Below are 27,242 nucleotides of genomic sequence, written 5' to 3'. Positions count from 1 at the left end.
ATCCATGTATTTCTATTATTGGCATGGAAGAAATGACTTTGTGAATGACTTTCTTTACTCAGGTGATACAAATGATTTTTGCATGTTTAAAATGTACAAATAAATGGCTTGATTTTACCCTTGGAAGTTCATGATTTTGTATTGTATTTTGTCCTTATTTTAAGTTGTCTAACGTCTTACCAGTGTAAAAAAAAAAAAAAGGACACTGTGATAAATAAATACAAATAATGACATGTCAAAAACAAAAACAAATATATTTGAACAATAGTATGTTAGAGGGTGAAAGAAAATGTGTGCATTTTCGTGTGGAACGGCCAAAACTCATCTTTTTGTCCTTGCTTGTTTTTATGAGGCGCGCCCAAACGCTTCCAACAGAAAGTGAAAGTTCAAGTTTGGTGCCGCGAGACGCACAATTGTTTGTCAGCGAGCCACGGCACCGACGACAACGGGTTGGACCGGCTTTCGGCCATGCGACTGCTGACTTTCATCAACACGAAACACGTAGTATGTTCCGGGAGGGCAAGAAAAGCCTCCTAAAAATGGTCAAATTCAGAACGACACATCTTTACGATCATCCGTTTATTGGTCCAAATCTCGATCTCAAGTTCCAAAAACAAACGCAATCAACAACATTGTCACATTCTGAGCAACGTACAAATTGACAGAGTTGTTTGTTGAAGTGAATCCATAACAGGATTATAAAATCATTTTGGACTGATAAAAGGAGTGCGAGGCAAACCAGCAATCGACACATTGTGATATCAATTCATCGTAGCGATTCAAGTGCTTGATACAACGAAAGAAGAAATCCTCTCAGTGTGTGACTGCGCCGATTTCTGACAAACTTAACGGACAGAAGAAAGCAACCCCATCGACTCAAACGAGTCTCACCCGAGACACCAAAGCCAGCAAAAACTGTGACTTCACAGAAACATCATAATTGCACAAATTGTCTGCGTGAAGAACAAATCCCAAGCGTGATGAGAAAGCGCTCGATGGAGACGTCTCTCTCGTGTTCCGACACCTGCACGAAGAAGAGCACGTGAACGCACCTGGAAAGAGTCCCGAGAACACGAGCGGAGTCCGCGTCGGCGAACTCACCGGGCGACGGCGGCTGCGTCTCACTCGGAAGCGGGCTCGGAATCGGCGTCGACGGCTGCGATGAATGAAAAAAAAGATGTGAATGAAAACAAGTCCGACTGGAAGGAAGGACATTTGCTCCACGAAGGCCTCTTGAATCCATCTTCACTCGTACTTTGAGCTGCGGTTGGGACAAATCTTCTACTTCCTGACGACGAGAGTGTGGTGGGGAATTTCTTTGGAATCGTACAGTTCATAGCCGCATATTTCCAATTCAGGAATTCGGATGTTGGGGAATATTGATTGAGGGGAAGCTAGCTTCTGTTATTCGCCGTCTTTGCGCTCAGCCCAAAACCATATCTAATATTAACATAGAGGTTTGGCGCCACCCGGTGGCATCTCGGGGCCGAGGAACTTTGTCGAAGCGAGGGGAGGAGCTTCAATCGAATGAACCCGAGTGCGGCTTTGGCACGCTTCGCCGTTGAGGGCCAAGGAACACGAGTGAACTAAGTCGTACATTTTCCACCAAATCTAAATTGACTTCCATTCGGTTTCGGGTTTTCTCCGCCTTAGGGAGCGAGTCCTTTTTCCCACAACGATAGCGACGTCGACATTCACGTGTCCGTCGTTCCACGGCTGACTATTTGCGACTCCTCGTGCGCACTTTTGTAGCAAAGGTCCGCATCAGACCTTCGCACGACCGCTTTGCCGACCGCGGCTCAAAGGAAACAGAAGTCGTTTGACTTACAAGCTGGATCGTATTTGGCTGCAAAGAAAACAGAGACACAAAGGTCACGATGGGCACAAATCTTCCCGACAGAGCGAACGTCGGCGTCCCTCACCTCGTCTGCTTTTGTAAAGCTTGACGAGGACCGCGACCGCCGCCGCCGCCAGAGCGAGGACCGCCAGCGGGACAGCGACGGCCAGCGCCATCTTCCTCTTTTCTTCCTCTTCGCAGAGTGAGAAGAAAGAAGAAAACGTGTGAGCGATCGTTCCGACGCGCGACGATCTGAGCGTCGGTCACCTCGGATGCGCGCGTTGCTCCGGATGCTTCTTCTCTCCAGCTTGACGACGATGTCGTCCGCCACGCCGGACAGCTGGAACACGCATTCGTAGCGGCCCTCGGCTTCATCGGTCACCTCCGCTTTCAGGTCGGCCGTCATCTGGAAGGTTCCGTCGTGGTTGCGGAGGGTCTCTCCCGTCTCCGCGTCCTCGTGGAGCTCCTCGCCGTCCTTCCTCCAAAACAGGGCGGCCGCGCTGGGGTAGAAACCCGTCGCGTGGCAGGTGACCGGAGAGGACGGCGTCTTCTGGAGGAGAGACACCGTGGGAAGCTCTGCGGACCGAGGGAGACGTGGACACCAGGTGAGAGAGGGGCAGAGACGGAGAGAGAGAGTGTGGGAGAGGAGGAAAAGATGGGGAGAACGTGTGAGAGGAACAAAGATGGGAAGAATGTGTAAGAGGAGAAAAAGGTCAGGTGTCGGTGTGAAAAGGATAAAAGATTGAGAGAATGTGTGAGAGGGTGAAAAATAGCTAGATGATGTGTGAGAGGAACAAATATGGGAAGAATGTGTAAGAGGAGGAAATATGGAAAGAAAACAAGATGAAGGGAGCGTGTGAGGAGAAAGTATGGAGACAATCAATGACAGATTGAAAAGAGAGAGATTGTGTGAGAGGGTGAAAAGATGGAGAGAACAAAAGATGGAGAAAACGTGTGAGAGAGGAAAGGAGCCAACGAGGAAAGAGTGCAGCTTGTAATGCCAGCAAAGGTCCTGTAGGGGGCGTGCTAACATGATGTGACTGCACCTGTTCTCATCAGGAAGTCCCTCCCATTGGTCAAATACTTCTTCAAGTAAGAAGGACAAATCTCAGTGTAGTAGTGCTTCAGGTTTAGATTCCAAAGTTCGTTCCGGTCCCACTTGAGTTTGGTGACGAAAGCTTGTGGGTGAGCTGCGATCCATCTCATTGTCTTCACCTCCAACGAGATGAAGGCTTCTCCATCGTAACTTTCGTGTAGCCAACCATCAACCTCATCGGTCTCGTCGTCCCATTCGCAGCCGGACATCCACTGGATCATGTGAACACCTGAGAGAATGACGTTGAAGAGTGACACCATGTCGAGAGAGAAGGAAACGTGTTTATGAGGAGGAAGAACGTGTACGAGCACATGAAATCGATTTGAATTGTGGAAAGCTGAACGTCAACAAACCTCCAGTTTGGTTGAAGCGCTCGTTGACAATTTCGATGTTGACTTTGCCGATCTGCTCACCACCAATACCGTTCTGTGTCTCTCTCTCCCAGTAGTGAGGATCATCTGCTGTGATTTTGTTCATCCAGTCCTGTTTGGGTTTTGCTTTCCTGCTCTTGCTGTCGTAGCGCGAAATCGGAACGTCGTCAACATAACCGACATAAAAGTAGTCTGGGATGTTTGGAATTTGAGACGATGCTGTCGTGAAATACTTGAGCGTGTGAAGCACTGAAAGAAAAAACAAACAAAAAGGTTGATCTTACTTTTTTGTTTGATGGCCCAAAATCTTGCACTCTTCCTATTTCAAATGATTTTGTCTTCAGTTGAAACATTTGAACGTCTTTTTTAGGGAAAATAAATTAAAATCAAAAGATACAAAACATTCCATTTTCTTTTGTGGTCATTTAAATACTTTAATATTTATTTCAACGTATTCTTACACACAAACTTCTCAATGGATTCGACAACAGACGCTCATAATTCATTTGATTGAATTTTGACTATCATGTTCCAATTATCATGCCCTTGCTCAATAAATTGATTTAATAGTCCTTAATAACAGATTCGTCAATAAATGTAGACGATATATTTTGTAAACTTAAGTTGTAACTCTGTTCATGAAATGAGAAATATAAAGGAACTTCTTACAATAAATATGTTAGAATTATGATCTACTAAAGGATACGCTGAAGACTTTTTTGTTTTTTACGCAGATTTTGTTTGTCGTTATTTCAAGAAATGAGATTTGATTTGTATTTTTTTTCCACATATATTGAAATGCCGCCTCCGTGAGGCGAATATTCCAATGGCAGCTTTGCCAAGTGAAACCAGTTGCAAGAACTTCGGACTGAGCGGTCCAAGTGTTGCTTCCGGCAAAGTCAAGAGCGTCGACACCAATCATCGGAACACGATCGGGATCATCAAGTTGTGGACAAAGTGCACTTACCGGGCGTCACGCTGTGGATTTGCGCAGCCGCGACAAACAAGACACACAAGTTCAGCTTCGCCATGTTTTGCTCCTTTTCGTCCACAAAGCGACGACGACGCCTCCTCGTCGACGGCCGAACGGCAAATGACAGCAAACCGGAAGACGCGCCTTCTTTACCTGTGCCGATGACGTCACTTTCGCATTCCTCATCATTGGGCGACAAGATTTGACTCGCGTGGCGTTGTTGTGTCGCTCAAATGAAGTCGAGTGTGCGAAATTGGAGACGAGGAGCAGCGCGAGTGTTTTTGGAAGCTTGTGCTGAAACAGCGACGCTTTCGTTCTTGGCGCGCGCGCGCGAGCCTTTCGGGGAAGTCACGTGACCGCGCCAGCCCACTTTCCGAAGAAACATACGACGACATGCGTGGAGGAAAACTACATCTGCGCTATGTTCATGCAAAAGTAATCAAACTTCCCAAGGGTGTGGATTTTCCTCTCATTTTGTCAGTTCCAGGAAAATATTTGATGTTTGTTGGGATGATAAGAAAAACAGAGTGAGGTCACACATTCTGAGGGGCCGCAGGCGCAGAATGGCAGCCACGCTTCGTCAGGCTGCTTCACAAGTCGTGTCTTGGAGTGCCTAGAAAAGTGCGATACAAGTGTCATGCGTTGGATTGAGTGTGAGAGAATCAAGTTGTATTTTTATCTGTAAAAGAAAAGATGTCATATTACAACTCAGGCATAAGTTATATTTTTGTAATTTGAGAATAAAAGTTGCATATTGTCAATGAAAAGAGAATGCACTCTATTTTTAGATAAAAAGCTGCACTTTTACAATAATTAAGTTGTTTTTCGGGGGGTTTTAGAGGCATCAGAGAATATTTTATTTTTGCTATTTCCTTGCCTGATAGGAGTTTTATTTGAGATATGCAAGTACACCTATGGATGTTTCAGTGTTCTACAAAGTTTGATTTTTATGAGTAAGTCACAATAAAAACTAAGAATGAAGTTGTATATTCCAGAACAAGAATGGCAAACAATGCAGTCAAGCATAAGAAATCAATGTTTTTATTGTCGTTTAAAAACAAAAAAGAGACAGAAGCATGCACACATTCCTGGCAGCAGCCTAAAACTTCAAATCAGCTTGGGTGGGAACATGAGCGTCATTGAGAACAGGCCCGGCTGGTTTGGTGTTTTTCTTCAAGCATCAGAAAAGGTCATGTGACATCTTCAACAACCACATTTGTTCTGTGTGAACGGCTGACGTTGAATTCATCCTTCATTCGTGCGGAACAAATGAATAATTATGAAGACAAAAGCCCGACATAAATAAATAGACCCAGGAGGGTTTTTTTTTTTTTTTTTTTCAACACATAAAATAAAGACTTTGATTTGACATAAACATTTGATCCTCTTAAAACAAATAAAAGTCGTATTAAATCTGGAGCATTTTGCGCAATACAGCATGTACAACATTCGCAGAAGCAGCAGCCAATGAGTCCGCAGCACTCAATACATGTACACTATGTACAAGCAGAAAACAAACTGCAGTTTGGCACCGGGCACACTTTTCAAAAATCACGTGTTGATAAAAAAAAATAGACAAAAAGTTGGAAAACAAAATTGGGGAAAAAAAATCTGTTAATTAGAGAAGTGCTTATAGTTGGCGAAATCGGAGGAATTTAAACTTAAACATAATTTTGGGTGGAATTGAGCAATCATTTTGAGATTTTTGTGGGGGGGCAAAATTATATATATTATAAAAAGGGGGAAGCGGGCATTTCCACCATCAGAGAAGAAGGAAAATGATTTGGTTTGGTGTCGTGGGACAAAAAAGAAAAAATGTAAATCTGGCATTGCTACTATTACGAAATAAAGTATATTTTTATTTAATGTAACTGGTTTAATAAAAAAAAGTGAAAATAAATACTCCAATTTGGCAATAATTCTGGGGGAAAAAACAAACGCTGCCATTTCTGCTATGGGAGTTGTAGTCAAAAAATAATTATTTGGTATGATTGACCTCATTTAAACAAAATAAATAAATACATTTAAAAAGTGTGTGTGGGGGGGGGGGGAGCTCCAATGTGGGATAAAGCAGATGTATTTTTGGCCATTTCCATGTGAAAAGTAGCCATAATTATTTTGCTGTAATTCAGCTAATAAAAAGGGTGGAAAAAAGCTCCAATGGGGGGGGGGGGGGGGGGGGCATCTTTTTTTTACCATTTCCACCATGGAAGAAGTCATCAAAAATGATGACTTGGTATAATTGGAATGATAAAAAAAAAGGGGAAAAAAGTTTTTTGTTTGTTTGTTGCCATTTCCACCGTGAAAGCCGTCGTCAAAAGTGATTATTTGGTATAATTGTACAAATAAAAAAGGGGGGTTGGGAAATTGCAGCATGAAAAGAAGAAGAAGAAGAAAAAAAAAAGCTGGCTTGGTTGGAGGAAGGCGACCTGAGGGTCTCGACAATCGCTTGTTGTTCCTGAGTGCTAACGAGGAAAACTTGCTGGGCTGAGCTCGGACGCTATGTACAGCCATTTAGTCCGTCCTTCCTTTTCTCCGCTTTAGCATCCTCCAACGTTTTCCCGAGCGCGGGAACCGACTCTGGCGAGCGGGAAGAACCCGCGACGTCTTTTGCGGGTTCCCCCGGTCTACGCCTCGTGGATGGCGATGCGCGGCGAGCGACGGAAGTCGACGGAGGCGGACGAGCTGCGGTAGAAGGAGCGAGTCCGGCGGTGGAGGCGCGCCCGCTTGCTGGCCACGCACAGGCTGCGCTTGCTGGACGAGATGATCTCCGTGATGAACTTCTTGCAGTCCACGCACACCTCCATGGACGCCCAGTCCTCCGTCAGCTCCTCGGGGAGGTCCAGGTCGCCCCGGGTCGGAGGTGACGCGTCGTCGTCGTCCCCCGTGCCCGACTTGCTGAACCTGAGAAAGACGGCAAACATGAACGCTAAACGGAGCTCTCTCGGAGACGTTTATTTGTGTACGCTGCAATAACTGAAAAATCCAAAAAGATGAACAAGGTAATAGTGGTTGTTCCCACCCAAGTAGCAATTGTGAAGGTTTGTAATTACCAAATGTATGCCAATTTCTGGTAGCCCGCCTGTGGCATTTCAAATTATATGTTAGCATTAAGCTTGCAGGCTTTTGTTCGATGAAATTATATGGTTTGGTCGAGCCCTTTTGGTGTTTACATCTATAATGTTTGACTATTTTGTTGTATGCTCCGTTTGTATGTGTTGCTGCTAAAACATTTTCTAACTTCAAATAAAAAAAATAAAAAAAAGTGACAAGTGGTCGTTAAACTTGTACGGAGCCCCCCTGGTGCCAAGGTATGAGAAAAATAAAAATCATTGATAATCTGTTCCCTCAGTTTCGTAATCCGTACCCTCAGTTTAACAAATGTCTGGGGCTCCGTATACCTACGTATATCTGTCAAGTGAAGTAAGTTCTATTTGGATGTTATATTCTTACTGGTGTGAATTCTGCGAATAAATTGTCATGTCGTGATATATCCTACATCCCATTTGTTCAACTGAAAGGCAATATTGCTGTAGTTGATCATTATATCGCAGTACTAGCAGGACCGGCTACAATTAGCCTGCGTGTTTCCTTTCACTTTCCGTGCTTTTAAGCATTCGCTTGCTGCAATCACGCTATCGCGATAAACCTTCTTATCCCCGATATGTTGACGTAAGTGTAGTTCTTTTTCTGGCACATAGCGGCCACCAAAGGGGTCCTAGTTGAGTTGAGTTCGATAACGATTTGTTGGGGCTACTTACTGCCGGACTGAGCTACCAGATTTTCCTTTTCAACTGAAAGACAAAGTTTGAGGGGGTTGATATTGGCAGTGGCCGGCTATCACGAATGCACGTTTCTCTGCAACGATGTTTTTATCGGCCTTTTAAGACATTCACTGGAGTCGTGCTCTCATATAAAGCTCTTCTATACCCCGCATGCTCCGATTGAAGGAGTGTTCAGGAAGAGATTTTGGGCAGCCGTCTAGATATCTTCCTCATTCCTGATCACAGGGGTTCCCAAACGTTTAGGAAGGAACCCCCCCACTGCCCCCCCCCCCAAAAAAAATAACAAACCCGGTCACTGAGGACCCCCCCCCCACACTTGTTTGGATCGGTGGTTAAAGCTCAACATAACACTGACATTTTTTCTGTAAATAAATATGCTAAATGATAATCTAAACCGAATTCTATTCCCCCCCCCCCCAGAACTGGTGTGATGTTTGACAAGTACTGGTATCCATTACGGATCAACAAGAGCTCTTAGAGCTTTACTTTCATTCGGGACTTACCTACAAACACATTCTGCACGTGCTGAGCTCCAAACACAGGATTGATCTTAGTTTGAGGACCCTCAAACGAATTGTGAAGAAGCATGGATTGTTCCGCCGAATCTATTATGACCACCCAGAGGCAGTTGTGGACTTTATCAGGGAGGAGCTACAAGGCTCAGGGGCTTTGCATGGCTACAGGTGGATGCACACAAAATGCAAAGACAGGGGGCTGCACGTACGTAAGGAAGATGTACGCCTGCTCCTTTCCACGATGGACCCAGAGGGCACCGAATTTAGAAGGAGAAGACGACTGCACGGGGTCCAAATTTTGTCTGGCATGTGGATTCGTATGACAAATTAAAACCATTGGGCATTTGTATCAGTGGAGCCGTTGATGGTTTTTCAAGGCGAATTCTGTGGCTGAATGCATACCATACAAGCAGTGATCCAAAAGTCATCAGTGGCTACTTTATTGAAACCATGAAGGAATTCGGTGGATGTGCGCGCATGGTGAGATCTGACATGGGGACAGAAAACAGTTCCATCCGAGATAGGCAGCGTTTCCTTCGTGGGACCCACAATGATGTTCATGCTGGTGACAAGAGCTTTGTTGTTGGGAGAAGCACATCGAATCAGAGAATCGAGAGTCGGTGGGGCTTTCTCCGTCGAGTGTGCGGAATTCCGGCTGGACCTCTTCCGCAGACTGAAGGATGAAGGACATTTTGATGCCGACCTACTGGACAAGAACCTCATGTTGTTTTGCTTCCTTGGTTTAATACAGGCAAGTAGCAACATTTCACAGGCATTTTGCATGTGCTTACTTCATGTTGGCCATCCTCTGTGCCATATCATGGCAAAGTTACAAATGTGCTCTTTGATATTTTTCTTCCCAGGAATGGGACTTTGAATTGAAAAAGTTCAATGGCATTGCCCATTGGCAAACATATTAAACCTTTGCCCCTCAAAATAACAATAACAATAAATCATTGGTAAGGAGCAATTTGTAGAAGTTTAGAAACAAATTGTACTTACGCTGCAGTCTCACTGGATTTGATTCTTTTGGCATGGTAGGCCTTGACGGGCACGTGCACCAACATTTTTGAGGACAGCTGGTACTAGCTAAAGCTAAAAAAGGACACCCGTCATCAAAATGATTCATTCAATTAAGAAAATCGGTATGTACAGTGGGTACGGAAAGTTTTCAGACCCCCTTCATTTTTTCACTCTTTGTTACATTGCAGCCATTTGTTAAAATCATTTATTAATAATTTTCCTCATTCATGTACACAGCAAAAAAAACGTAATTGTTGAAATGTTTGCTGTTTTATTAAAAAAAAAGAAAAAAAAAACTGAAATATCACACAGCCATAAGTATTCAGACCCTTTGCTGTGACACTCATATATTGAACTCGGCTGCTGTCCATTTCTACTGATCATCCTTAAAATGGTTCTACACCTTCATTGGAGTCCAGCTATGTTTGATTATACTATTGTTATTTTATAATACTATAATATTATTGATTTGTTATTCATTATTTATTATTATATTACAGTTTGTATTATCTTTATCATTTATGATTACAATGACCCGAAGCACACAGCTAAAATACCGAAGGAGTGGCTTCCGATCAACTCCGTGACTGTTTTTGAATGGCCCAGCCAGAGCCCTGACTTAAACCCAATTGAGCATCTCTGGAAAGACCTGAAAATGGCTGCCCACCAACGTTCGCCATCCAACCTGACAGAACTGGAGAGGATCTGCAAAGAGGAATGGCAGAGGATCCCCAAATCCAGGTGTGAAAAACTTGTTGCATCATTCCCCCAAAAGACTCGTGGCTGTATTAGCTCAAAAGGGGGCTTGCTTCTACCTCCCAAAAACATGCATGCTCGGGTGATTGAAGACTCTAAATTGCCCGTAGGTGTGAATGGTTGTTTGTTTCTATGTGCCCTGTGATTGGCTGGTGACCAGTTCAGGGTGTACCCCGCCTCTCGCCCGAAGATAGCTGGGATAGGCTCCTGCACGCCCGCGACCCACGTGAGGAGAAGCGGTACAGAAAACGGATGCACGGGTATGTATGTATTTAATTTACAGGACATTTTTATTTCTGTTAATACAGTAAAGACAGTCAATATCACAACTATTAAAAAAGAGGTAAGGAGAGGTTACAAAGGATATAAAAAGTCAACACACCCCTGTTGTCAGTGGTGAACTGTTAAGATGTCAGACATTACTCTACTGGTCGGGATCTGATGGCTATGCAAGTCTCTGCTGACTGGAAAGTAAATACATGCTACTTTTTAAAATAGGTTGTTATTACAAAGAGGATTATGTCTAGCCACAAATATGGTCGTGCTCTAACGGTCATTGTTTCAACTATGATTACGGTATACTTATAAAAATGTACAAGTTGACCTCAATATGGACACGGAAGCTGGTTTGACCTCAGTGAAGTTTTTATGAAAGATGTTGAAACTGCTGTGAGTTTTTTTCCTTCACTCTCACTTTGCCACAAGATTACAGAAGGCATCCATCCACATTAGTAGAGGTGCGATTGTACACTTCAATGAGATGCTCCTTTCATAAAAGGTGTCAATTTGACGTTTTTATGGTATATTGTTCCGTTAACCCATTTGTTATGACACTTCTTTTTGTAACCCCTGTAGGATGAGTTGGATTCCACCAAGGAAGTGTGGAACAGCCATCTGATTCGTCCATCCAAGCACGAGCGGGTGCCTCATGCTCGGCCTCATGCAATGTTCATGGCACCTGAGCTGTGTGGCACCCGGGACCCTTTGTGGCAAGTTGGTGAGGAGGACTTTATGAGGTGTGAAGGTGACTGCATCCACCGCAATGATGTTGCTTGTGATGCTGATGTGTTCACTCTCTGTACACATATAATGGCGCAGAACAACCTTCAAGTCCCAGTCGATGGATATATGGCCATGGACATATATGGGTTTATGAAATGTTTTGTTGTTGCAGTTCATTTCACGCCATACTTTTCATTGTATATATTCTATGACATCATTATTACGTGTATTCGCCTTGATATTGCCACCCAAATTGCTGATTTTTGTGATCAAAATATGTAGCTATAAACCTCCATCAGGCATGCAGTGAGTAATTCAGACAACATGTCACAATCACTAATTGTGAACATTTAAGTCTGTTGCTATAAATGTGTGTGGTAATGAAAAGAAGTTTGAAGAATAAAACCAACTGTCTTCTACTGGTTCAGGTAGCTAAACCAGCTTGAGTACGAACTGTATTTTGATCCTTAGGTATATCCTCAGTATACTGCACATTTCTGGGAGGATAGCGCAATGACCAATGAAACGAGGCGATCAAGTTTACGCGAATGGACGTTGGCAAATCGGGCAGTAACAAGGTGACGACCTTAAACCTGTAGACTGTAGACAATATCTACATTTGGCTGTCTCCACACAGAAACATTTTTTCAGATTGGAACATTTGCGGACTTTATTTTTATACAATCAGTGTATAACAAGGCACCATGGTAGTGCGATCGACACTATTACCCTGAAACCTGCTTTATGAAAATATGCACAGTACAACTTGCAGTAAGAGCAGTAGAACGGTTTTATAAAAGGAGAAAAAAAAAAATAAGTACTTCAAACTTGCATGACAATACCAGTTAAAGTTGTGTGTAACCACACCAAAAGGGCTTCTTTTGTCAAAAACAATGTGCAAATGTAATGTAAACAATGTCAACTCCGTGTAAACAAGTAGACACTCTGGCTGGTATGAATAGAGGTGTTTGACCCAACTTTCAGCGCAAGTGTATATCACAATGTACCACATAAAAGTGCATCATCAGCCAAAAATAATTATCTGATCATACCACAGTACATTATAAAAGACCCCAAAACACATTCTGGACAAGGTAGCTACCGAACTGTCCATCAAATGCAACAGTATCTGGGTTTATCAAAGGTTTTTAACTATTTAAATTAAAATACAGCTAAAAGCTGGCTTAACTTGCTATCCTTCAGATAGATAGGGGAACAAAGATGTTGTGTTACAATGAAAAAAAAAAAGATATTAGTTCCACACCACATACACCAAACACTCCACACCCGAGAACCCATGTGGCTGTCACTTTCGATTCATGCTCTCTCATTGTTGGTTTTGCTCATTCTGTATCCATCAATTGACCATATGTGCATAGACCCACACTAAAACAAAGTTTTTAAAGGGCCTTTAACATGCCATTTCAAGACTTCCAAAGTCAACTATTGGCACATATAAACTAATATATTACCTTTGCCACTATAGAGGCAAATTCAATATGAAATATGAATTCATATTAAATATCAGTTTGACACAGTATCCTCACTGGCCAGTAGATGTCGTGTGTCCATCACACCAAGAGTACATCTTGAGGAATCAGGCATGTTCAGAAAAAGGTTGACACTTGAAGCATAAATATCTGGATGCATACACAAATATAATCACTTGTTCCTCATCATAATACCCACTTTGTCTGAAATCCATGTTGTACTTTGAGGTGATTTGCATACAGACCAACTGACAAATGCCAGCGAAAACATTATCCTCCTTGGTAATTCAGGTCAACAATATTGAATATATTTAAGGAGTCAAAACCAATTACAGAACTATAATGAATTGAAAAGATGAAAATATTACCTGTACAGTTTCCTCAGCTGCCGTTCATTGCAACTCCTGATGATTTTTTTTTCAGATATTCGAAACGCATCAACATCATAAGTGGCATAATCAGCAAAGGTATGTCTGAAGACAGCATCCGTGTCAACAATGATAACTTCTTCATCACCGATTTCGTTCTCTGTTAAGAGTCCACCTACCGCTCCCACAATTCCGCTGTCCAAGGTAAGCACATTAGCTGTTCCCTCCAACGCAGTCCAACTCTCAGAACAGGCGTCATGCAGGTTCATGAAGAACATTTCCACGGTCATTATTAGAAGAGACCTTTTTGCATGACAAATAAAGTCGGAATGTTTTTTTCACCTTTCGCTTTTCATACTGCTCACCTAAAGTTGTTTGTGGCTCAAGCATTTCTTCGGTGAAGTCTCGCATTGTAAATTCGAAATCACTTTCCCCGCCTAGTTTGGATTTTCCATCCGGAAAAAATAGTGTTTTGCCTATTTCTATTCATTGTGACATTGTTGTATTAAATGTCTTGTGCCTCCCCCTCTTCTCTGTCTCACCTGCACAAATCTGCCCTGATACTCTTCAAATTGGCCCATTTGATAATTGCGTTGCCAGAAAGTTTTTTCACACGCTCATCTGTAAGGCCATTGGTGGATCCCCGCTTTTGTTGAATTCTTGAAATCAAAGATTCAGTTGCTTTGGATATGGTTGTGTTGGTTCCTTCAAACACAGCCACTTCTCTTCTGCAGTACTGACGTATTGCAATTCGCTCTCCAATTCTGTCAGCTGCTGATCTGTCATTGCATGGACAGCGTAGCAATCGATCTGAGGAACAAAGAAGAACATTTGTAATCCAACAAGAAGCTGTAGCAATACTGCAATAGCATGGCCATCAATCATTCTGAAACATAATGACAAGCCTAGAGAGTAAAACGTGTTTGTTAAAGCCAGGTAGAGAAATGATTGACAATAACAGAGCTCTTTTTTCTGATCGAGCTGCCAGAAACTACTGTACGAAACAGCTGATCAACATTTCCCACTGTTCACATTTCAAGATTGCATTGCCTCATAGCACACTGTATATAACCCATACCTAATGTACATTGTGGTTCACATGACTGCCTTGCCACACACTTACATTGATGACAGAGATATTCACAAACGAGGTCATTGGTGCATGCACTCAATTACTAGAGTTAGGCTATTTCTTTCATGTCAAATAGTTGATGTACTTCTTGATTTACACTGTGTACTAGACTCACCACCTGCCAAAAATAATTGGTGTGCAACTTCACTTCGCCACATAAACCCTGATTACTGAGAGTGATATTGCACGTTTACAAACTCCCCCCCCCCCAAAAAAAAATCAACCATTTCACACTGCACGTATACGAAGCAAAAACATTGCCTTGAAGATACAGCTCGATGAAATGACAAATGTTTACAAGGGGGTACATAGCTTCTCTTCAATAAAGGTGGCAATGACCTTCTTTGCTCTTGAAGGAATTTTCGAAAATTTGAATCCATCCTGCGAAACAAAAATAAGGTTCCTGTCAAACTCAACAATGTGCAAAATGAGTGAATCTGCCCTGTGTGTATATTAGCACGTCTGGAGTTCAATCTCTGCATTCCATTTTTGTCGTATAGTTTGCAGTTTAGTCTATCACACATGGCATTGGTTTCACAATTCAATTTTCTATAAATTCAGTAAATGACCACACATATTTTATGGGTATTGGCATAATCACCGTGATCATTATCATCAGACCACAGCCTACCTGCAATTGATGAGCATGAAATGGCTTACACTTGACAACCAGAGGACACTACGCTTCATTGAATAACCATGGCAAACTTTGAAGACACAACAAGAGGAAAAGTACTTGAACTTGGCAATATGATTCTGCTCATTTGTAAAAGGGCCATGTAACGCGGACAACATTCCTCAATCAATCAAATGAATGTTTGAATTTGAATGTGATTCTCTGGGTGTGTATTAGCCATATGTTTTAGCATATACTGGAGCACCTTAGCAGAACCCAGTAGCTCAGTCCGGCAGTAAGTAGCCCCAACAAATCGTTATCGTGAAACAAAAAGGTGAATAACTGCAGACAAGATACTTGCATTGCTTGATCCATCGCGGACGCATTTGTCTGTCTGCGAACTTGCGCTTCTGCGGCGAGAACTCAACTCAACTAGGACCCCTTTGGTGGCCGCTATGTGCCAGAAAAAAAACTACACTTACGTCAACATATCGGGGATAAGAAGGTTTATCGTGATAGCGTGATTGCAGCAAGCGAATGCTTAAAAGCACGGTTAAGTGAAAGGAAACACGCAGGCTAATTGTAGCCGGTCCTGCTAGTACTGCGATATAATGATCAACTACAGCAATATTGCCTTTCAGTTGAACAAATGGGATGTAGGATATATCACGACATGACAATTTATTCACAGAATTCACACCAGTAAGAATATAACATCCAAATAGAACTTACTTCACTTGACAGATATACGTAGGTATACGGAGCCCCAGACATTTGTTAAACTGAGGGTACGGATTACGAAACTGAGGGTACAGATTATCAATGATTTTTATTTTTCTCATACCTTGGCACCAGGGGGACTCCGTAAAACTTGTCTTTTTTGTAATTATGTAAATTGAATGTGACAGAAAAGTTTATATTTTCAAGCTATTTTCTCTTTGTTAAATAAAAATCTATTCGTATCTAAAAACTAAAAATATCCCACTATAATTTTCAATTGGTCTACGATTCAAATATTTTAGAATTTTATCACAATTTTTTTTTATTAGTGATAAATTGAACTTTTTTTTTTTTTTTTTTTTACATTCTTTTTAATTAGAAAAATATATATAATCTATACAAGACTTGCATAGAAATCCTGTACTGCATCTAAAGTAATAAATCATCTTTGTTAGCTCGAGGGATGTTTTTTTCTTTTGAAATGGAGAAAACTGACTTGTAGACGCTTCGGCGGTTCCGGGGCGACCCGAACGACTCGGATGAGGCCGAAGATGCGCCCGCTTCGTCTTTAGCCGGCGCGCTGGGGCCCAAAGTGTAGACGGGCAACGTGGCGTAGGGCTTGGACGGAAGACGAATCTGACGACAAAGCAGCAACAGCAAAACATTCCCTAATTTGCCTTAAATCCAAGTCAATCTTATAAGCCATTTTTCCCGAAATAAAACATGAGCTGTTTGAAAAAACAGTCATCTTTAAACTAGATTATTTTTTTTCCCAAGATCAAAAATATTGGAATGATGGAAGAGTGAGAATTTTCTCTTATATAAAAATTATTTTTTGTTGTTATCAGAATCAGAATCATCTTTATTTGCCAAGTATGTCCAAAACACACAAGGAATTTGTCTCCGGTAGTTGGAGCCGCTCTAGTACAACAGACAGTCAATTTACAGAACACTTTGGAGACATAAAGAACTCAAGTCAAAAAAATTGCCAGCTTGTTGTAATGGAATTATAGGTTAGCTGTTTAAGAAGTTGATCGCAAGAGGGAAGAAGCTGTTGGAATGTCTACTAGTTCTAGTTTGCATTGATCGGTAGCGCCTACCTGAGGGAAGGAGCTGGAAGAGCTGGTGACCGGGGTGCGCAGGGTCCGAGAGGATTTTGCACGCCCTTGTCTTAGTTCTGGCAGCGTGCAAGTCCTCAAGGGTGGGTAGGGGGGTGCCGACAATCCTTTCAGCAGTTTTGATTGTCCGCTGCAGTCGGAGTTTGTCCTTTTTTGTAGCAGCGCCAAACCAGACCGTGATGGAAGAACACAGGACCGATTCGACGACCGCTGTGTAGAACTGTCTCAGCAGCTCCGGTGGCAGGCCGTGCTTTCTCGGAAGCCGCAGGAAGTACATCCTCTGCTGGGCCTTTTTGAGGACGGAGTTGATGTTGGTCGCCCACTTCAGGTCCTGGGAGATTGTAATTCCCAGGAACTTGAAGGTCTCGACGGTTGACACAAGGCGGCTGGACAACGTGAGGGGCAGCTGTGGCGAAGGATGCCTCCTGAAGTCCACGATCATCTCTACAGTCTTGAGCGTGTTCAGCTCCAGGTTGTGTCGGCCGCACCGCAGCTCCGGGCGCTCCGCTTCCTGTCGATGACAGCGGTGTCATCTGCAAACTTCAGGAGTTTGACAGTCGGGTTCGCTGAGGTGCAGTCGTTCGTGTAGAGAGAGAAGAGCAGCGGAGAGAGGACACAACCTTGGGGCGCCCCAGTGCTGATGCTGCGTGTGGATGAGGTGGCGCGGTCACGTCTTCCCTGACAGACAGGCGCGTTCCCGACGCGTGTGGAAAAGGAAGCGCAAGATGACGACGTTGATGGCGGCGGTCGTCCCCGGTCGCTCCCCCAGGGCTCATGGGAAAATGGAAGACAAGAACAAAGGTTAGTTCGACTTAAAAATCTTCCACTGACTTAATTGAACAAGCTAGAAAGTAAGCGGATATCAACCAAATTTAGAAGCGATGACAGAAACGCCGTTTACTGAACAGGTGACTATGGGAGGCTCGGTCGTGCTCGCGTGAACTTATTGACAAGTGAGAACCCAGTGTGTCCCCTCTCAGCCGCGGGTCGGTCGCCGGTTTTGGCTTTTCAGTTTACCCGCAACAATAACAAAGACAAAAGCAATGAAGGATACCTGCAGACTGGTAGAGGAATCAGGGGAAGATCATGCGCAGTGACGTGGGTGTAGCAAGCCGTTTCTTGTACACCCGGGGAGTAATAATAAGAAATCAGTCGGTACCAGAGCTATTTTTAAATCGTCAATCTCGCAGGAATATCGCGGTACTGAGGAGGAAAACCACGTGTAGCGATTGTAATCGGGAGTTCAAACCGATCAACTTTCAAATACTAGTTACGTGATGGCAGGGGAGGAGGCGGTTTTTGCCCAAACAGGAACGAGGGAAGTGGGATATTAATTGCGTTAAAAACAAAAAGCCTCAGGAGGCTGCACAAGTTTCATAGCTCGCGAATTACAAATTTAGATCCGCCGATTGGGTAAGCACACAAATTATTTATTCGTTATTTATGGAAATCATATCAATGTTTGGTGACCATTGTCGACTTGGCCCTTCTCTGGGATATGAAGGCAGGAATTCTGGAGTCCCGGCAGGAACATCTTTTGCAGAGGTGTGATTAATTTATTCAAGGACTTGTTTACAGGACTCGTCAGCTGGGCCTCTGCAATGGTGGTTTGTATTCCTGTTGTTGTGTATTTGCTGGGCGAGGAGCCTCTAGGAACTTTGCTGTACTGACTCCTACCAGTAACATCTACTGCCGGCGAACCGCAGACAGCTATCGAAGAAGGGTGCCCAGGTAAAGTGGACACATTGATGCGTGATGTATCCGAACGGGAGGTTAGTAGTCCAATTCTGAACTTTGATTAAACACTTTACTGATATTGGAGGTTGCTAGTTTATGCAGGTTCATCACAGGAAGTTGGATGGAAGAGAGGAAGACACTGTGCATGCATGACTGGGGGGATACGGAGTCGGACCAATGTCGGAATGTCTAACACAATACTATCGAAGGAGTTCACCTGATATGGTAGTAAGTACCTTAGCGTGACACTGGCGGTGAGTATGATATGAGTGAGTGGTAATGAATAATACGAAACAGCTATTGACACCCCTGCAGAGGTTATGATTCAAAAAGTGATACGATATATGGAGGTCGACATGAACAATAAATATAGAGTAACTATGGTATAATGAGCTATTAGAGTCTCGAGGCTTGCAAACAGCGTCCAGCAGTCGGCGCTGTCGCTCGATCTCCTGTTTGGATCGACACAGTTCCTCCTCGTACTCCGCCATCGTTGTTTCAAACGCCACAAATATTTCTTCAACGGCAGCGTTTAGTCGCTGATTCACCAAAGCTCGCAGCATTTGGACTTTGCACATTTTGTTTCCCCTCCACAACAATAACAACAACACTTTACCGGGCTCTGTGCTTCGTGTCGCTAATTTCCGTGCCTGTTTTTTTGTTTTGTTTTGTTCGCAGCATACACGTTTCGATACGAATATTGTGGTGTTTTTTTTTAATGATTATTCATAAATGTGTATTCAACGACGCTATAACAACAACTTATGACGTCGCTAGATAGCACTAGCTTAGCTTTAGCTTGCTCACTTCCGCATTCTCGCTGACGAGAGAGCTTTGCGGGGAATAAATCGTCCAAAACGGTGACGACGACAAAGTGTTCCCTTTTCGACGTGTATCTACCTTCGGTGCGGTTATGTACTTGTCCCAATTGAATTGTTTAGCGAAACGAATGACGTATATTGACTGCGACGGGCACCGTCTCCATCTTGTTTGCGTTCTTCTTCGTTGGCGAAACGCGAACTGGCGAGGACGCCGCCTGGCGGGCGCCGCGGTTGCCCGAACTGCCAGCAAGACACAAGCGCTATCAATCAAACGTGTCCATTGTTTCAGATGAGTGATCTTCCGACAAATTATGGATTGCATATCGGCTACCTTGGTCCAAAGTTTTGTTTACGAACACTCACTGTGAAACTACGAAAGGATGTAGTAAGATTTCAATGAAAATTCTGTATCATGACACGAGCATGTGATGAATCTCCTCATCTTATTAGCAATGTTTATCAATGCAAATTTGTCAATCACAAAGCCGCTTTTTTTCCCAGTATTTCACAAGGATTTATATTGAATTATCAAAACAAGAAGGCCAAAAAGATTTGGAGTTCATGTGCGAAATGGGATTTGTATGTATAAAACTGAATCCATGTATTTCTATTATTTGCATGGAAGAAATGACCTTGTGAATGACTTTCTTTACTCAGGTGATACAAATGATTTTTGCATGTTTAAAATGTACAAATAAATGGCTTGATTTTACCCTTGGAAGTTCATGATTTTCTATTGTATTTTGTCCTTATTTTAAGTTTTCTAACGTCTTACCAGTGTAAAAAAAAAAAAAAAAAGGACACTTTGATAAATAAATACAAATAATGACATGTCAAAAACAAAAACAAATATATTTGAACAATAGTATGTTAGAGGGTGAAAGAAAATGTGTGCATTTTCGTGTGGAACGGCCAAAACTCATCTTTTTGTCCTTGCTTGTTTTTATGAGGCGCGCCCAAACGCTTCCAACAGAAAGTGAAAGTTCAAGTTTGGTGCTGCGAGACGCACAATTGTTTGTCAGCGAGCCACGGCACCGACGACAACGGGTTGGACCGGCTTTCGGCCATGCGACTGCTGACTTTCATCAACACGAAACACGTAGTATGTTCCGGGAGGGCAAGAAAAGCCTCCTAAAAATGGTCAAATTCAGAACGACACATCTTTACGATCATCCGTTTATTGGTCCAAATCTCGATCTCAAGTTCCAAAAACAAACGCAATCAACAACATTGTCACATTCTGAGCAAAGTACAAATTGACAGAGTTGTTTGTTGAAGTGAATCGATAACAGGATTATAAAATCATTTTGGACTGATAAAAGGAGTGCGAGGCAAACCAGCAATCGACACATTGTGATATCAATTCATCGTAGCTATTCAAGTGCTTGATACAACGAAAGAAGAAATCCTCTCAGTGTGTGACTGCGCCGATTTCTGACAAACTTAACGGACAGAAGAAAGCAACCCCATCGACTCAAACGAGTCTCACCCGAGACACCAAAGCCAGCAAAAACTGTGACTTCACAGAAACATCATAATTGCACAAATTGTCTGCGTGAAGAACAAATCCCAAGCGTGATGAGAAAGCGCTCGATGGAGACGTCTCTCTCGTGTTCCGACACCTGCACGGAGAAGAGCACGTGAACGCACCTGGAAAGAGTCCCGAGAACACGAGCGGAGTCCGCGTCGGCGAACTCACCGTGCGACGGCGGCTGCGTCTCACTCGGAAGCGGGCGTCGGGGCGGCGGGCTCGGAGGCGGGCTCGGAATCGGCGTCGACGGCTGCGATGAATGAAAAAAAAGATGTGAATGAAAACAAGTCCGACTGGAAGGAAGGACATTTGCTCCACGAAGGCCTCTTGAATCCATCTTCACTCGTACTTTGAGCTGCGGTTGGGACAAATCTTCTACTTCCTGACTACGAGAGTGTGGTGGGGAATTTCTTTGGAATCGTACAGTTCATAGCCGCATATTTCCAATTCAGGAATTCGGATGTTGGGGAATATTGATTGAGGGGAAGCTAGCTTCTGTTATTCGCCGTCTTTGCGCTCAGCCCAAAACCATATCTAATATTAAAATAGAGGTTTGGCGCCACCCGGTGGCATCTCGGGGCCGAGGAACTTTGTCGAAGCGAGGGGAGGAGCTTCAATCGAATGAACCCGAGTGCGGCTTTGGCACGCTTCGCCGTTGAGGGCCAAGGAACACGAGTGAACTAAGTCGTACATTTTCCACCAAATCTAAATTGACTTCCATTCGGTTTCGGGTTTTCTCCGCCTTAGGGAGCGAGTCCTTTTTCCCACAACGATAGCGACGTCGACATTCACGTGTCCGTCGTTCCACGGCTGACTATTTGCGACTCCTCGTGCGCACTTTTGTAGCAAAGGTCCGCATCAGACCTTCGCACGACCGCTTTGCCGACCGCGGCTCAAAGGAAACAGAAGTCGTTTGACTTACAAGCTGGATCGTATTTGGCTGCAAAGAAAACAGAGACACAAAGGTCACGATGGGCACAAATCTTCCCGACAGAGCGAACGTCGGCGTCCCTCACCTCGTCTGCTTTTGTAAAGCTTGACGAGGACGGCGACCGCCGCCGCCGCCAGAGCGAGGACCGCCAGCGGGACAGCGACGGCCAGCGCCATCTTCCTCTTTTCTTCCTCTTCGCAGAGTGAGAAGAAAGAAGAAAACGTGTGAGCGATCGTTCCGACGCGCGACGATCTGAGCGTCGGTCACCTCGGATGCGCGCGTTGCTCCGGATGCTTCTTCTCTCCAGCTTGACGACGATGTCGTCCGCCACGCCGGACAGCTGGAACACGCATTCGTAGCGGCCCTCGGCTTCATCGGTCACCTCCGCTTTCAGGTCGGCCGTCATCTGGAAGGTTCCGTCGTGGTTGCGGAGGGTCTCTCCCGTCTCCGCGTCCTCGTGGAGCTCCTCGCCGTCCTTCCTCCAAAACAGGGCGGCCGCGCTGGGGTAGAAACCCGTCGCGTGGCAGGTGACCGGAGAGGACGGCGTCTTCTGGAGGAGAGACACCGTGGGAAGCTCTGCGGGCCGAGGGAGACGTGGACACCATGTGAGAGAGGGGCAGAGACGGAGAGAGAGAGTGTGGGAGAGGAGGAAAAGATGGGGAGAATGTGTGAGAGGGTGAAAAATAGCTAGATGATGTGTGAGAGGAACAAATATGGGAAGAATGTGTAAGAGGAGGAAATATGGAAAGAAAACAAGTTGAAGGGAGCGTGTGAGGAGAAAGGATGGAGACAATCAATGACAGATTGAAAAGAGAGAGATTGTGTGAGAGGGTGAAAAGATGGAGAGAACAAAAGATGGAGAAAACGTGTGAGAGAGGAAAGGAGCCAACGAGGAAAGAGTGCAGCTTGTAATGCCAGCAAAGGTCCTGTAGGGGGCGTGCTAACATGATGTGACTGCACCTGTTCTCATCAGGAAGTCCCTCCCATTGGTCACATGCTTCTTCAAGTAAGAAGGACAAATCTCAGTGAAGTAGTGCTTCTTGTTTAGATTCCAAAGTTCGTCACGGTCCCACTTGAGTTTGGTGACGAAAGCTTGTGGGTGAGCTGCGATCCATCTCATTGTCTTCACCTCCAACAAGATGAAGGCTTCTCCATCGTAACTGTGGTGTTCCCAACCATCAACCTCATCGGTCTCGTCGTCCCATTCGCAGCCGGACATCACCTGGAACATGTGAACACCTGAGAGAATGACGTTGAAGAGTGACACCATGTCGAGAGAGAAGGAAACGTGTTTATGAGGAGGAAGAACGTGTACGAGCACATGAAATCTATTTGAATTGTGGAAAGCTGAACGTCAACAAACCTCCAGTTTGGTTGAAGCGCTCTTTGGCAGTTTCGATGTTGACTTTGTCGGTCTGCTCATTAGCAATACTGATCTGTGTGTTTCTCTCCCAGTAGTGAGGATCATCTGCTGTGATTTTGTTCATCCAGTCCTGTTTGGGTTTTGCTTTCCTGCTCTTGCTGTCGTAGCGCGAAATCGGAACGTCGTCAACATAACCGACCGACGAGTAGTCTGGGATGTTTGGAATTTGAGACGATGCTGTAATGAAATACTTGAGCGTGTGAAGCACTGAAAGAAAAAACAAACAAAAAGGTTGATCTTACTTTTTTGTTTGATGGCCCAAAATCTTGCACTCTTCCTATTTCAAATGATTTTGTCTTCAGTTGAAACATTTGAACGTCTTTTTTAGGGAAAATAATTAAAATCAAAAGATACAAAAGATTCCATTTTCTTTTGTGGTCATTTAAATACTTTAATATTTATTTCAACTTATTCTTACACACAAACTTCGCAATGGATTCGACAACAGACGCTCATAATTCATTTGATTGAATTTTGACTATCATGTTACAATTATCATGCCCTTGCTAAATAAATTGATTTAATAGTCCTTAATAACAGATTCGTCAATAAATGTAGACGATATATTTTGTAAACTTAAGTTGTAACTCTGTTCCTGAAATATCCAAATGAGAAATATAAAGGAACTTCTTACAATAAATATGTTAGAATTATGATCTACTAAAGGATACGCTGAAGACTTTTTTTTTTTTTTACGCAGATTTTGTTTGTCGTTATTTCAAGAAATGAGATTTGATTTGTATTTTTTTCCCACATATATTGAAATGCCGCCTCCGTGAGGCGAATATTCCAATGGCAGCTTTGCCAAGTGAAACCAGTTGCAAGAACTTCGGACTGAGCGGTCCAAGTGTTGCTTCCGGCAAAGTCAAGAGCGTCGACACCAATCATCGGAACACGATCGGGATCATCAAGTTGTGGACAAAGTGCACTTACCGGGCGTCACGCTGTGGATTTGCGCAGCCGCGACAAACAAGACAAACAAGTTCAGCTTCGCCATGTTTTGCTCCTTTTCGTCCACAAAGCGACGACGACGCCTCCTCGTCGACGGCCGAACGGCAAATGACAGCCAACCGGAAGACGCGCCTTCTCTACCTGTGCCGATGACGTCACTTTGGCATTCCTCATCATTGGGCGACAAGATTTGACTCGCGTGGCGTTGTTGTGTCGCTCAAATGAAGTCGAGTGTGCGAAATCGGAGACGAGGAGCAGCGCGAGTGTTTTTGGAAGCTTGTGCTGAAACAGCGACGCTTTCGTTCTTGGCGCGCGCGCGCGAGCCTTTCGGGAAAGTCACGTGACCGCGCCAGCCCACTTTCCGAAGAAACATACGACGACATGCGTGGAGGAAAACTACATCTGCGCTATGTTCATGCAAAAGTCATCAAACTTCCCAAGGGTGTGGATTTTCCTCTCATTTTGTCAGTTCCAGGAAAATATTTGATGTTTGTTGGGATGATAAGAAAAATAGAGTGAGGTCACACAGTCTGAGGGGCCGCAGGCGCAGAATGGCAGCCACGCTTCGTCAGACTGCTTCACAAGTCGTGTCTTGGAGTGCCTAGAAAAGTGCGATACAAGTGTCATGCGTTGGATTGAGTGTGAGAGAATCAAGTTGTATTTTTATCTGTAAAAGAAAAGATGTCATATTACAACTCAGGCATTTTTGTAATTTGAGAATAAAAGTTGCATATTGTCAATGAAAAGAGAATGCACTCTATTTTTAGATAAAAAGCTGCACTTTTACAAGAATTAAGTTGTATTTTGGGGGTTTTAGAGACATCAGATAATATTTTATTTTTGCTATTTCTTTGCCTGATAGGAGTTTTATTTGAGATATGCAAGTACACCTATGGATGTTTCAGTGTTCTACAAAGTTTGATTTTTATGAGTAAGTCACAATAAAAACTAAGAATGAAGTTGTATATTCCAGAAAAAGAATGGCAAACAATGCAGTCAAGCATAAGAAATCAATGTTTTTATTGTCGTTTCAAAACAAAAAAGAGACAGAAGCATGCACACATTCCTGGCAGCAGCCTAAAACTTCAAATCAGCTTGGGTGGGAACATGAGCGTCATTGAGAACAGGCCCGGCTGGTTTGGTGTTTTTCTTCAAGCATCAGAAAAGGTCATGTGACATCTTCAACAACCACATTTGTTCTGTGTGAACGGCTGACGTTGAATTCATCCTTCATTCGTGCGGAACAAATGAATAATTATGAAGACAAAAGCCCGACATCAATAAATAGACCCAGGAGGGTTTTTTTTTTTTTTTTTCAACACATAAAAGAAAGACTTTGATTTGACATAAACATTTGATCCTCTTAAAACAAATAAAAGTCGTATTAAATCTGGAGCATTTTGCGCAATACAGCATGTACAACATTCGCAGAAGCAGCAGCCAATGAGTCCGCAGCACTCAATACATGTACACTATGTACAAGCAGAAAACAAACTGCAGTTTGGCACCGGGCACACTTTTCAAAAATCACGTTGACAAAAAAAAATAGACAAAAAGTTGGGGAAAAAAATCTGTAAATTAGAGAAGTGCTTATAGTTGGCGTAATCGGAGGAATTTAAACTTAAACATAATTTTGGGTGGAATTTAGCAATCATTTTGAGATTTTTGTGGGGGGGCAAAATTATATATATTATAAAAAGGGGGAAGCGGGCATTTCCACCATCAGAGAAGGAAAATGATTTGGTTTGGTGTCGTGGGACAAAAAAGAAAAAATGTAAATCTGGCATTGCTACTATTACGAAATATAGTATATTTTTATTTAATGTAACTGGTTTAATTAAAAAAAGTGAAAATAAATACTCCAATTTGGCAATAATTCTGGGGGAAAAAACAAACGCTGCCATTTCTGCTATGGGAGTTGTAGTCAAAAAAATAATTATTTGGTATGATTGACCTCTTTTAAACAAAATAAATAAATACATTTAAAAAGTGTGTGGGGGGGGGGGGGGGGGAGCTCCAATGTGGGATAAAGCAGATGTATTTTTGGCCATTTCCATGTGAAAAGTAGCCAAAAATATTTTGCTGTAATTCAGGTAATAAAAAGGGTGGAAAAAAGCTCCAATGGGGGGGGGGCATCTTTTTTTTTACCATTTCCACCATGGAAGAAGTCATCAAAAATGATTACTTGGTATAATTGGAATGATAAAAAAAAAAGGGGAAAAAAGTTTGTTTGTTTGCTTGTTGCCATTTCCACCGTGAAAGCCGTCGTGAAAAGTGATTATTTGGTATAATTGTACAAATAAAAAAGGGGGGTTGGGAAATTGCAGCATGAAAAGAAGAAAAAAAAAAGAAAAAAAAAAGCTGGCTTGGTTGGAGGAAGGCGACCTGAGGGTCTCGACAATCGCTTGTTGTTCCTGAGTGCTAACGAGGAAAACTTGCTGGGCTGAGCTCGGACGCTATGTACAGCCATTTAGTCCGTCCTTCCTTTTCTCCGCTTTAGCATCCTCCAACGTTTTCCCGAGCGCGGGAACCGACTCTGGCGAGCGGGAAGAACCCGCGACGTCTTTTGCGGGTTCCCCCGGTCTACGCCTCGTGGATGGCGATGCGCGGCGAGCGACGGAAGTCGACGGAGGCGGACGAGCTGCGGTAGAAGGAGCGAGTCCGGCGGTGGAGGCGCGCCCGCTTGCTGGCCACGCACAGGCTGCGCTTGCTGGACGAGATGATCTCCGTGATGAACTTCTTGCAGTCCACGCACACCTCCATGGACGCCCAGTCCTCCGTCAGCTCCTCGGGGAGGTCCAGGTCGCCCCGGGTCGGAGGTGACGCGTCGTCGCCGCCGTCGTCGTCACCCGTGCCCGACTTGCTGAACCTGGGAAAGACGGTGTGGTTAAATTTCGTTCGCCTGTGCTTCCGAGCCGTTGGTCTCCCGGGAGAACTCCGACTTCCGTCTGGCATGGGGTCTGGCAACCCCGGTTGTAAATACCAGTCGGGTTTCGGTCAAGGACTAGCCGGAAACCCCACTATCCATATAACTGATTTAACGATG

The 27,242-nt window shown here is 43.7% G+C and overlaps 4 protein-coding genes across 21 annotated transcripts in view; all 4 read right to left on the bottom strand.

The window, feature by feature from the left end:
* Positions 1–564: 564 nt before the first annotated feature.
* On the bottom strand, positions 565–4,592 carry LOC133471508 (major histocompatibility complex class I-related gene protein-like). Its single transcript, XM_061761118.1, has 8 exons — positions 4,272–4,592; positions 3,287–3,553; positions 2,884–3,162; positions 2,105–2,413; positions 1,923–2,030; positions 1,829–1,846; positions 1,102–1,156; positions 565–1,024 (listed from the first exon to the last, which is right to left on the bottom strand). The coding sequence occupies exons 1-7, from the start codon at positions 4,333–4,335 to the stop codon at positions 1,122–1,124; spliced, it is 1,080 nt and encodes a 359-aa protein (XP_061617102.1). The 5' UTR covers positions 4,336–4,592; the 3' UTR covers positions 565–1,024; positions 1,102–1,121.
* A 710-nt stretch (positions 4,593–5,302) lies between these two features.
* The window catches only part of LOC133471496 (protein spire homolog 1-like), an 89,767-nt gene continuing 67,827 nt past the window's right edge, over positions 5,303–27,242 (bottom strand). For 9 of the 15 annotated variants that reach the window (XM_061761073.1, XM_061761072.1, XM_061761077.1 and 6 more), the window contains one exon: positions 25,193–27,065. In XM_061761073.1, coding sequence (XP_061617057.1) covers positions 26,780–27,065 — 286 coding nt within the window. In that variant the 3' untranslated portion in view covers positions 25,193–26,779. Of the gene's footprint in view, positions 7,182–25,192; positions 27,066–27,242 lie in introns of those variants that run through there. The other 6 variants (XM_061761075.1, XM_061761074.1, XM_061761089.1 and 3 more) reach the window with 3 other exon arrangements.
* Positions 10,584–17,850, bottom strand: LOC133471509 (uncharacterized). Of its 3 annotated transcripts, XM_061761119.1 has the most exons (4): positions 17,423–17,850; positions 16,785–17,313; positions 14,688–14,729; positions 10,584–14,026 (listed from the first exon to the last, which is right to left on the bottom strand). In XM_061761119.1, the coding sequence occupies exons 1-4, from the start codon at positions 17,576–17,578 to the stop codon at positions 13,755–13,757; spliced, it is 999 nt and encodes a 332-aa protein (XP_061617103.1). In that variant the 5' UTR covers positions 17,579–17,850; the 3' UTR covers positions 10,584–13,754. The 3 variants fall into 3 exon arrangements, with proteins under 3 accessions (XP_061617103.1, XP_061617104.1, XP_061617105.1); XM_061761120.1 differs by lacking the exon at positions 14,688–14,729 and having other exon boundaries at positions 10,585–14,026; XM_061761121.1 differs by lacking the exons at positions 10,584–14,026; positions 14,688–14,729 and adding an exon at positions 16,355–16,784 and having other exon boundaries at positions 16,973–17,313.
* LOC133471504 (putative HLA class I histocompatibility antigen, alpha chain H) lies at positions 20,523–24,336 on the bottom strand. 2 transcript variants are annotated; one of them, XM_061761111.1, is made up of 8 exons: positions 24,179–24,336; positions 23,186–23,452; positions 22,783–23,061; positions 22,090–22,398; positions 21,908–22,015; positions 21,814–21,831; positions 21,060–21,141; positions 20,523–20,982 (listed from the first exon to the last, which is right to left on the bottom strand). In XM_061761111.1, the coding sequence occupies exons 1-7, from the start codon at positions 24,240–24,242 to the stop codon at positions 21,080–21,082; spliced, it is 1,107 nt and encodes a 368-aa protein (XP_061617095.1). In that variant the 5' UTR covers positions 24,243–24,336; the 3' UTR covers positions 20,523–20,982; positions 21,060–21,079. The 2 variants fall into 2 exon arrangements, with proteins under 2 accessions (XP_061617095.1, XP_061617096.1); XM_061761112.1 differs by lacking the exons at positions 21,814–21,831; positions 21,908–22,015.

This window comes from Phyllopteryx taeniolatus, chromosome 21, assembly GCF_024500385.1.
Source record: "Phyllopteryx taeniolatus isolate TA_2022b chromosome 21, UOR_Ptae_1.2, whole genome shotgun sequence".
Lineage (NCBI taxonomy): Eukaryota > Metazoa > Chordata > Actinopteri > Syngnathiformes > Syngnathidae > Phyllopteryx > Phyllopteryx taeniolatus.
The sequence above is the reverse complement of the archived record's forward strand: the minus strand, read 5'-3'. Positions and strand labels throughout refer to the sequence as shown.

What these genes read in the sequence shown, in the direction of transcription:
- LOC133471508 (XM_061761118.1), bottom strand. Translation starts at nt 4,335, where the DNA reads ATGGCGAAGCTGAACTTGTGTGTCTTGTTTGTCGCGGCTGCGCAAATC. An exon ending in AATCCACAGCGTGACGCCCG is followed by an intron (nt 3,554 to 4,271) that starts GTAAGTGCACTT and finishes TTTTTCTTTCAG; the next exon opens with TGCTTCACACGCTCAAGTAT. An exon ending in GAGCAACGCGCGCATCCGAG is followed by an intron (nt 2,031 to 2,104) that starts GTGACCGACGCT and finishes CACTCTGCGAAG; the next exon opens with AGGAAGAAAAGAGGAAGATG.
- LOC133471509 (XM_061761119.1), bottom strand. Translation starts at nt 17,578, where the DNA reads ATGAGCCCTGGGGGAGCGACCGGGGACGACCGCCGCCATCAACGTCGT. An exon ending in CTTCCAGCTCCTTCCCTCAG is followed by an intron (nt 14,730 to 16,784) that starts GTAGGCGCTACC and finishes TTTGTTTCGCAG; the next exon opens with GATGGATTCAAATTTTCGAA. An exon ending in TTCCTTCAAGAGCAAAGAAG is followed by an intron (nt 14,027 to 14,687) that starts GTCATTGCCACC and finishes TTTGTTCCTCAG; the next exon opens with ATCGATTGCTACGCTGTCCA.
- LOC133471504 (XM_061761111.1), bottom strand. Translation starts at nt 24,242, where the DNA reads ATGGCGAAGCTGAACTTGTTTGTCTTGTTTGTCGCGGCTGCGCAAATC. An exon ending in AATCCACAGCGTGACGCCCG is followed by an intron (nt 23,453 to 24,178) that starts GTAAGTGCACTT and finishes TTTTTCTTTCAG; the next exon opens with TGCTTCACACGCTCAAGTAT. An exon ending in GAGCAACGCGCGCATCCGAG is followed by an intron (nt 22,016 to 22,089) that starts GTGACCGACGCT and finishes CACTCTGCGAAG; the next exon opens with AGGAAGAAAAGAGGAAGATG.